The following is an 11,037-nucleotide window of genomic DNA, read 5'->3' on the forward strand; positions in this document are numbered from 1 at the left end:
TCTCAGGTCTTCTGGTTCTGGTTCTGCTCTGCATCCAGAACCAGAACCAAACGAGGAGAAGCAGCATTCACCACAAATCTGAAACAAACTTCCAGAAAACCTAAAAAGAGACTAAAAACCCACCTGTTTAGAGTTGTATTTGAAACATAATCATGAAACATTAATCTGAAATCTGATGTGCAAAATCTTGTCGACTTTGTATTTTGTGTTTTTATGTAAAGTACGTTGAAATGCCTTGCCTTGCTGAAAGGAGCTATACAAATAAAATTTCATTGCTTGATAAACATTGAAGCTCTAAATGGCAGATTAACATTTTTTTTTTATTTTACCTTTATTCAGTGAAATTTTAGTTAATTTTCACTGAGATCTGAGATCAACACAGCAGCAGCCCTCCATGTTCAAAAACCTTTATTTTTTCTTTCCTGCCCAGTTCAAGTCATACTTGGTGATAACAAACTGCAGAACATTCAACATAAGTCTCAAGTCTTCTTGTTAAAAGACAGGATAGATCAGTAGCAGAACTCAGAATAGTTCTATAAATAAAAACATCCTGAGCTGTCGTGTATATAAAATGTCCAGTAAAACTGAGTATAAATTAAAGGGATAACAGTTGGTTAAAAAAATTCAAATATGAATTTCAACTTCATGATTGCAATATTCAGGCAATCAGTAACATTAATTTACTTATTTTGTTATTAGCTTTTCTGTCTCTTTGGTGAAAAAAAAAGGGGTGGGGGGGTGTCACATTTTGTTTAACATGATTGATGCATGTGATTGATTAAAGCAAAAAGGGTAAAAATATTGTTAACGGGGCCGCGGATGGATTGTAAAGGTGCAGGATAATAACCACTCCAGGAGGGAATAATGTTAATCCTTCTGTATATATATAACCGAACAGGAGTACAGCTGGGTGGTTCAGGTGGTCTAACGCCGATGCAGACGAACTTTATACGTCCACACCAGAGTCTGCGAGCATCCCCAAAGAAAAAACAGTCCCACCACCAAAACATTCCCCTGGAACACACACCCACTGCATGCAGAGTTCCGTTAACAAGATAAATGCACTCAGATCCTAAACTCAGATCGACCTAGCAAGCATGGAAAATAGTGCTGGCATAAGCAGAAACATACAAGTGCTACACTACCCCCCTTTTCAAAGAACATCAAACTACTATGGCATGCTAAGTTTACAACAGCTGGTTTACAACAGGGTTCTTGTTTGTCTCCTTCAGATCCAGAGGTATGTGGCTCATCTTGCTGCCGATGTGGCACAGCCAATCTTCTTCTACGGGCTGCAACCTGACGCTTGCCCTTTTTCCTCAGCAGTTTCAGAGACCCAACCAGAGCTTTCTTTTCGCTGTCACTTCCAGGCTCATCTGCTGCTGGTGTGGGGAAGTGGTCATGTGTTTGGGTAATCTTGGCACTGAGGGAGGACCACATGTCCAAGAAAGAAAACTTTGTCTCTTAGCAGTTGACATTTTTTTGGCTTCAGCTTTAGACCGTAGCTATGAAGGCGTTCAAAAACATCAGCCAAATGTTGCAGGTTTTGTTCTACACCTCTGCCCAGTACAATAATGTCGTCCAAGTAGATAAGGAGGATCTTCCACTGAAACCCTTGCAAAACAAGCTCCATAGCTCTCTGAAAGGTGCCAGGTGCGTTATATACCCAGCTTCACCACAACAAAAACAGATGGGCTTGTTCATTTGGCTTGGGCTTGGTGACCGGGCTCGGGAATTTTGAGCAGGTAGCTGCCGTGATGCCATCTTGTCACTTTCTTGTTCTTGTTTTCTGTTGGTATAGACTGACGTAGCAGTTCCACAATCAGCTGACACGGTCTAAAGGCGTTCTAACTTTAAATTTAGCTGCTCCACTTTGTCCATAAGCATTTTAAACTGATCCTCTGTTACATACTTTGGGCTCTGGAGACGTCTGGAGGTGGGGCAAAAGTCGTCAGGAACAAACAAATGGTTTCTACCGCGATAATTATGTGAAACTAAAATTAATTATATCCCAATTTCTGCCTTTACAGAGCTCTTTGGTTCCTCCTGTAGCTTCTCATATTGAAGTCAAAGTTCAGATCTACCATAACTGTCTGACACCTGCTGGCCTCAGGTTTGCAACCAGCTTCTGACTGCGAAACCAGTAACCTCCTCCCAGGAACCTCCTGGTGTCAGAATCTCACTAAGGAAGAAACTGCATTAGGTTTTCTATCACTTTATTATTTCTGCTATATAAAATAAAATATCAAACCTGTTACAGTTTAATTTACAATTTTTCATGTCTTCATGTCATGGGGTAGATCTCAGCCGGCTGGTGAGAGAAAAAGTGGATATTTTTCTCAAAAAGTTTGGGCTCCCCTGATCTACAGACTTTACAATCAATTAACTGCTCTATTTAGATTGTTTAAAACAAACAGTTAAAGTAGGTTACCTTGGTGACCCACATAAATTACAGAATCATGTAAATGAGGGTAAAGTAAATAATAAAGTTTTTTTATAAATAAATAACTACTTTATTTAGAGCAACAGAAAAGTAACAATTTGTAGAACTGTTCTAGCTGAGTTTGTTTTCCACTTTTCTTATTTCCTTTAGCTTGAATACTTTGCACATGTACAGTTTCCCTGTACAGTAAATTGTTTTGTATGTTAAATGTTTAAATAAATGTGTATTTTAGTCAAGCACATTGGTTCTTTGTCAACATCTGCGAAAGCGTCAGCCCGCTCACTGGACTGATGAGAGGCTTCAGGCTGTCTTTGGGTAACATCTCACTCATTTCACAACATTAGAAAACAAAGGCACTTTTATTTAATCCATCTTCTTCCGAACTCGCAGACCCTATTCGCATGCTTGCCATTTCATCACCCAGGATGCACTTGAAATTCTTCAGGGCTTTGAAAACAAAAAATTCCTCTCAGTGGTGAGGGCAAAGTGGATCGCCAGGTTCTATTTATTGCGGTCAACAACGGTCAATGTGAATCATAAATAATAACTATGAAAAAAACAGAGAATCTGATGCTGATTCATGCTGAACAGTGAGAAATCAGTGGTGTGGAAATTTTGCTTTAATAAAAAGTGAGGAAAAACTGAATGACATGATGAATGAAGATGGTGAGCAAATTAATAACAGGAGAGGACATAAACTGATCAAAGGATCATGAGGCTGGTGATGAGAGGAAATCCCATCTCATTATTGGGGGGGACAAGAAATATTTCTTAAGAGCAATTTTGGGAGTGAGTCGACAAAGTTGCAGTGAAATGTAACGTAAAATGTGGTTTAAAAAGTTTTTAATGTGTTCAAGCTGCAAGACCAAAAATGATGATAATGCTCAAACATGTATTTTTCTCAGTGAACAAGCCATAGAAGTTAAACTAAGATTCAAATGTTATTTAGATATCAGTTTGGTTCAGTCACAGATCTGCTACACTTTTACAAAAACTTAAAAGTGTTTTTGGCTCCGACTAAAAACAAGTTTTAATGATGGCAGATTTATTTCGGATTTATTTCAGTCTTTGTTACTATTGCCTCCTTTGTTACTATTGATATTGTTTCATGAAAGAAACAAAGGTTTCTTTCATGATTTCTGTGGGGAGGGACAATATGTCTGGACTCTCCGGGATTTCTGCCCATGCATGGATGTACAGCCAACAAATCTGCAGTAACTGTGTGACGCCATCATGTCAATATGGAGCAGTCTCTTTGAGGAATGTTTCCAGTACCTTGTTGAATCTATGCCACGAAGAATGAAGACAGTACTAGCAAGGTGTCCCTAATAAAGTGGCCGGTGAGTCTACGTCTTCTATGTCATCACTAGTCAGTTTTATCCTCACCATTGCTCCCTCTCCAATTTCAGATGTTCCGCTGCCCTTTATTCAGTCTGGCAGCCATTTCATGAGATGGAGGATCAACCATTTCAATGATCAAATCATGTCTTTTTTCTTTTACTTCCTATAATTTCTGTTTTCCATCCTCATTACTGTATTCTGTTGGCACACAGAAACATGCAAACGTTGCCACATCACCAGGCCAGCCATCATTTTGGCAGGAAGCATTTATACTGGACAAGGGTCAAAATCATTGGCCACCGGATTCTTCAAGAGATTTTGGGATTTCAGACATATCAAGGTCAGCCTGAGTCAAGAGACATCTTCTCAATTCTTAAAAATGTTATTTCCATTGTCTGAATATGTTTTTAAATAAAGAGAAATGCGTGTGGTCATTTATAATGAATCACTAAGAGCATAAAGAGTCACTGTATCAAAACTAAACAAGTTCAACTGGTAATTGTGTGTATCCTTTATTGGTTTTCACTGATGACACTCGTTTAGCAAAAATCTCAACAGCATTTAAATGATTTAAATATTTATTGGCAATTACAAAATGTAAAAAAAAATAAATCAGTGAGTGATTTCTTTCAAGGTTAAAGATATCAAATACAATTCCCTACAGCCAACATCACTATGAGGACACAACTGCTTTTCTTGTCACGACTCTCATATATGGCCTTCAACATGTCTTTCGACATGTCTTGCATTTTTTCCAAGGTCAGAAGAAAATGGGAAGTGGCTCGTCAGCTTCCCATCTTGAATGCTATTAAAGCTCCTGCTTGAGATTGCTAGCATGATTTCCATTCACATCTGGCGTTTTGCTCTCTGTTTTTCTGCCTTTTTTCTTGATGTTGACTTCATTCTGCTGTGTTTCTTTCGCTTTGTCTTTTTTTGCCATGCTTCCTGGAAACACTTGTCCCTCCACCGTAACATCTGCACACCGCTGTTGAGCCACAAGGAAGTCTTTAACTTCCCAGGCCAAACTGCCGTCTCGCAGCATGAAGATTACTCTGTTTGAGCCCACTACAAACCTGGAAGAACAAACAGAAATAGTGGCATCACTAGTGTGATATACCGTATCATATTGTAACATTGTACAATATGATCTCCTGCAATTCCTCCTTCAGATGGTAATTACAGCTCAAGGAAGAGGTGGAGGAGACCAATCTCTACACAAATTATCTGTCTCATATTGTCACAACATGGTGACAGTTTTAACAAATAAGTAAAATATTTTTAAAATAAAAATTACACAACTCAAGTAACATAACTTAACATAACGTAACTTAAGTTACTTAGTACACCGAAACAAGCATGAAGTTGCTATTCATCATGAGATATGTCAAAGATTAAATCATCAGTGACACTCAATGCATCCAAACCAGATGACAATGCTGACCATTCACCAAAAGGTCTAGAAGCTCTTCGTCACATGGAACTGTGCAATAAGTTTGGACTTTGGACATTACATTGTCCAAAGTCATGCAACTTAAATAATATTTTTGCAGGAGAAAATATTTTTCTCCTGCATATCAACAATAACTGTTGATTAGGGTTACAGTTGAGCAGTTTAACAATGTTTAACAACTGAAAGCAGAATATCAATTATTCACTTTAACAACAGAAGTCTGTATTGTCACACCTCTTCTTAATATTAAAAACATGGATCAACAGAAAAGGACATGGATTTGGACTACCTGATGTATGAATAGAAAAAACAAAATGGGTGGTGTAGCATGTATGTGACATGGGACATGAATTATAAAGTGGTGGAAAAATTTCAGCTGTGGTAGACAAAGTGCATGAATGCTTTATAATTGAAATAAATAGGGAAAACTATAAGCTACAGGACACCAGGTTCTAACCTGGAGGAACTAATGTGAAAAATTGGATTATATTTGTTGGTGGTGATTTTAATTTCAACTTATTAAATCCAAGCAAACATAAAATACAGAGGTATTTTATGTTTATTTATGTATTTTATTTTATGTATTTTATGCTTGGATTAAAATTCTCTAATTTTAATAAATAAAATTACCCAAAATGTGTAATTTTAGGAAAGAAGCCTAAAGCAGGCTTATTTTATTTCCTATAATAAGCCGTATTTATATTGTTTAGTTGTGCAATGTACAGACAAAAACCAAAAAAATAAAATGAACAATTTCACATAAGAGTTCAGACTGATGAATGTATAGAGCAGTGTTTCTCAAACTTTTTCAAGTTGAGGATCACTTAACCCATTTAATAAACAGCTAACTTGAAATCCCCTCCAGCCCCTGGTAATACATATAATTCAGCCTGAAATAAAAAATGAGTCTCTTAACTCACATATTGTTATTTTCTTTGTCGTTCTGGTGCTGTGACTGGCCATGACAAATCCATGAACACGTCTACTTGGGCATTTTGAGTTATTTACATATTCTGAAAGTGAGTGTAAGCTTTTCAAACACATGAAAATAAAAAAAGGAGTTGGCCGGCCCAAGGCATAAGCAAACTAAGCAGCCGCTTAGGGCCCCAGGGTCACTAAGGGGCCCCTCAGCAGAGCTAATTACTATTTTTTTTTGTAATAATTTCCATGTCAAAAACACAATTGAAGAACACAATTTCACTATGAAGTGATTTGTTTTTACATTAATGAGATTATATTAATGCATGTAGAAATCATTATGTACTATTAAGTACATAAATATTTCCTACATTAAAAAAATGTTTGTTAGGACTTTCTGCGTGTTTATTCAGATCCTATCAATGAAGGAAAAACATATTAACCAAAAAATCTCCAGCCCTTCAGTCCAGGGGCGGTTCTAGACGGGGGCCAACAGAAGAACCAAAGAAATTATACTAAATAAATATCTTTTGTTAATATTCAGTGGTGGATTTTTTTAACCTTCACATTTTTACTTTAACAATGAATTAAACATTATAGTACATTTAGCTGCTGTATGGAGATAGGATCACACTTTCCATCTGCTAGATCAGGATCTACAACCTCAAATCTCTGAAGATTTCTGAAGTGGCTCTTTGGTTCACTCAATATATCAAATAATGAAATATTGCTCTGTATGTTTATTTTATTTTTTTAATCATTCTTCCGTTAGTGTCTCCATAAAAAAACACTAACTCCAATGGCCCCTGTGTAAATTTGGGCCAGAACCAGCTTTCAAAGAAATCAGTAAAGATCATTCTAGCTATATGTAGGCAGACTTGTATCATCAGCACCTTTATTTATTTGGCAATTTGCTATCTGCAAATTAAATTTCCCATTTTTTGCAATGGGCAATTTAAGTGGTATTGTAGTACTTAATTTAGTATTATTTTTGTGATATTTACTAATGGAAATTAATGGAAAGAGTACTTTGTAGTTGTTCAGTACAAAATGTTGTACGTGTTCCAAAGGTTGTGATAACGGAATATTTTCCATATTCGACCGTTTCTTTGTTTTTTAATGACCAAAAAATTTAAAGCCATCAATCATTTGACAGGTTATAATTCACACCCTTGAATGGTGCACATGCGCAGATATTATAGTTTTTACGCTTATCCTAGAGGCAACTGAAATCAATCAATAAGAAAAATCCTTTCTGAATTTCATCTCATTGACAGTGAACTAAATGAGTCTTTCTGACCAGTCTTTCTGACAGCATGTTGAAGAGTTATGGACCGGACAATTTGGAGCGTCTGGTTAGGAAGCACATTTCAAACCTTTGGTTGAAATGGCTCCTTTAATTCAAGTCTCCATTCTAGACCAGAGAAAACTAAAGAGAATGCAATGTTGAGCTAATCCATTTGTAGTCTAAACAGAGGAGCTGGCAGTTTATCTTGAGGAAATAAATAAAGGTGCAGAAGTTAATTAGACCGTAATATGTGCAGTCTAATTAACTGCACAACCAATGCGGACGCAGCTCCACCACTATGAAGAATTGAACTCAACTCATCCTGTGGATTTAACAAATGGAGCTGGAAGAAGGAGAGTGGAACTCAGGAAGAGGATAAAAAGCTAGCAGAGCTCAAATGGTTTGATTGGGATCAGTTTGGATCAGACAGATCCAACTGAATTAATGCAGATTTCTCTGCAGATGCAACCAGGAGGAATTTGTGAGGCTGTGTGTTCAGAGCCCAGCAGGAAGTGCTTTTAATTTAAGTAGAGTTGTTTAATTTCATTTACTATAACTTATTGGGGCCACAGTCAGTGGTTTTTGTCTCTATGGAGAAAAAGTTAGATGCCTTTATCTGCTTTATGTGCGACAGGATCTGGATTCACGGTTCAACTAGGTGAATATTAACAAAACCGCATAAAAATAACATTGGCTAAAATAGCCAATGTTAATATGGTTATAACTTCACAGGTAAAAATTGAACATGACCATTTTTTTAATGCTGTCTGTCAAAATGACAGAGCACAAAAAAGTCTAGTGCGACCTCTGATGTATGCAAAATATTTGGATAAATAATGGGTTAGTCTGATCCTGGTCCTTAGCCCTGTTAATTACTCTTGTTGCTCTTTTTAGAAGTTTGAAGTTTGATTAGTGACTGTTGTGTTGTTTTGTAATTAATTTCCCAAACCTCTCTGAGGTACAACTAAGGAACAGTACAGAATGTTAGGGTTAGGCTGGTCCTGTGTCTGTGAGTAGAAAGGTGTTTGGTACTGAAACTATGATAGACTCACTTCAAGAACTGTGAACTGAAATAGTAAAACCTCGACTCACAATGCCTACTTCTCCATAGATGGACAAACATTCTTGTTTAAAGAAAAAAGGCCAACAGCCACATAACATTCAGATAAAAATAATGGTAATGCAATTTCTAAGTATGATTTTCAAATAAGTTAATGACTAGTTGTTACTAGTCATTAACCTGAACTTGTACCTAGATAATAAACTGGTTTTAGGTTTATTAATCTTATGAATTTAGTAAAATGTTCTTCAAATGACTGGAAATGAGTAATTTTATTTTAATTCCTGGGGGGAACATGACCCAGATACCACTAAGACTTTCACTCCAAAGCTTGTGTGTCATTAATGTTAGCAGATGTTGGCAGGTACGATGTAGTCTTGAAATTATGTTACAAACTGAAACAGAATTTTCAGTTTGAACTGAAAATTATTATGTAAAGTAAAGTAAAATAACCAACTGGTAATTTTACTTTACGTGATTGATTTTACTTTTTAAGGGTATATATTTGAGTAAAATTAATATAGTTCTTTTATTCTATGAACTATTGACAACATGTCTCCGAAATTCCAAGCAAATATTTTGTGGTCTCTAAATTTTTTCTGTAGTTGTTAACAGTTTAAGTTGGACAAAACTATTTTATTTTGTATGTATATGAATGTATGTAAATAAACAATGAGAATTAGAAAAAAGTAGCAACGAATATCTTCTCCTGGGTCTTAGCCCTGCTGTGGGCTAAGCACCCTAAAGGTCAGATCCTAGAATTGCCTCTGGTTGAGTCTATGTAAAATTCTGACAAGAACAGAATTTATTGTGTGATTACCTCTGAACATCATAGTTGGCGTTGAAGAGGCTTCCCTGCCACAAGCCTGTGATCTCCTCAGTCTCCTTCTCACTGGGATTTCCAGACACAGTTGCAAAGACCATCAGAGTCCTGCCTTTCTTTGACATCTTAAGAAGGTCCTCTGGTTTGGAGGGATCCACCTTGGAGAAATCAACGGGTGGAGGAGACCGTCTGTGCTCAGGAAGGTCCCCTTCTTCAATATCGTCATCTTTCTGTGTGACAGAGAGTCTATCTTTAACTCATGAATTAACCTAGTGGTCTGAATTATAAATTATTCTTTACTTTGCAATTTCCTCCTGTGCTGAGGATTTAAATTTAGTTCCATTAAACAAGCTTCAGGAGGTAACAATTTGTAGTGGCCAGTTGGCCCCACAGAGTACATAGACACTGGTTTTACTAAATTCGCTGATAGTGAAGAACTCTCTTCAATTCAAACAATTTCATGTATATAGTAACACCTCCCAACAAAGGGCTACTGTAGAACCCGTTCCCCCGAACATGTACATCCTGAAAACTCTAACTGCCACCACCATCAAATTCTTCATCTGCCGATAATGTTGTCTGACGGTGATGGGTGAAATAAACCCGCTGTTTCTGTTAGATTATTATTGATCACTATATTTTCTTTGAAAATCGTATCAAGCAACGGTTACTAAGGAAGTTTTATTAGTCCTGGATACATAACAAGCAGGCTAACATTTAAATGTAAACCAGGAAGTTCACAAACCTCCCACTGTTCCAGAAGCCGCGCCATATCTGCGTCATTGTAGTCTCGAATGTCCTTCTTTTTCTTAGGTTTACCTGTACTGTCTGTTGCTGAAATATATAGCAAACATGTACAGAGCAGAATAACTACAAATGCCAACTTGCAGAAAGACGCCATGTTTACAGATGGTGTGCTGTGATTGGTCACAAATCAACCGGTCACGAGCCAACAGGGGCGTGTCAGAGATGGCGCACAACCGGGGCTACAAGATTTCAAAATAAAGCTGACTTTGTGACTCTTATCAGTTTGCTCATAAAATAAGTTTGTTCATGTCATAGTAGAGAGAGACAGAGAGAAAGAAACAAAGAGAGAGAAAAAGAGAGTGAAACCACCTCGAAGATCTGTGTTTCCATCAAATCCAATCAAATCTCTCTAATACCTGGTGGCCAGTACAACTTTTAATTGAGTTGATCTTGAATCCATTTTTATTGTTACTCCTCATGTGTTACAGTTACAGAGAAACACTTAAATTAGGTCATTTAGATATTGACAAGGAAGAAAAAGCCTTGTCTGATCACTCATCAAAGTTCTTCAGTACCAAAGTTCAGTATTGTGTCCCTGCTTTTCTGATTAATGCTCTCCTCCAGTTTAGGTCACCTGTATCAAATTCCAGTCCAGGGTCAGTGTCCTGCAACTTTTAGATGTCTCTCTGCTTCAGTACACATGGATCCAATATAAGCTCATTAGCAGAGTTATGTAGATATTGACTGCATGCTAATGAGGGAGTTTTGGCACTTTATGCACGTATGTAGGGCAAGGGACAAATCTAAAAGTTGCAGGACTCTGGCTGATGAGGACTGCAGTTTAAGACTACTTCTTTAGATAGACAGTCCTCTATGTTCAGATTATGGATTGAACAGAACTCTGGGAAATATTCAAAGGTGAAAGATGAAGTAATACAAAAAATGAACAAAAGTCCTGATCTTCATG

The 11,037-nt window shown here is 37.0% G+C and overlaps 1 protein-coding gene across 1 annotated transcript; it reads right to left on the reverse strand.

The window, feature by feature from the left end:
* Positions 1-4,280: 4,280 nt before the first annotated feature.
* mesd (mesoderm development LRP chaperone) lies at positions 4,281-10,238 on the reverse strand. The gene is made up of 3 exons (XM_023331826.1): positions 10,069-10,238; positions 9,321-9,553; positions 4,281-4,857 (listed from the first exon to the last, which is right to left on the reverse strand). Exons 1-3 carry the CDS (start codon positions 10,222-10,224, stop codon positions 4,593-4,595), a joined length of 654 nt encoding a protein of 217 aa, XP_023187594.1. The 5' UTR covers positions 10,225-10,238; the 3' UTR covers positions 4,281-4,592.
* Positions 10,239-11,037: the final 799 nt, after the last annotated feature.

The sequence above is a fragment of the Xiphophorus maculatus genome, chromosome 4 (assembly GCF_002775205.1).
Source record: "Xiphophorus maculatus strain JP 163 A chromosome 4, X_maculatus-5.0-male, whole genome shotgun sequence".
Lineage (NCBI taxonomy): Eukaryota > Metazoa > Chordata > Actinopteri > Cyprinodontiformes > Poeciliidae > Xiphophorus > Xiphophorus maculatus.

Excerpts from the sequence above, each read along its gene's own strand:
- mesd (XM_023331826.1), bottom strand. The coding sequence starts at position 10,224 with ATGGCGTCTTTCTGCAAGTTGGCATTTGTAGTTATTCTGCTCTGTACA. Across the intron at positions 9,554-10,068 it reads GGCTTCTGGAACAGTGGGAG|AAAGATGACGATATTGAAGA; the intron begins GTTTGTGAACTT and ends TCTGTCACACAG. Across the intron at positions 4,858-9,320 it reads GCCAACTATGATGTTCAGAG|GTTTGTAGTGGGCTCAAACA; the intron begins GTAATCACACAA and ends TTGTTCTTCCAG.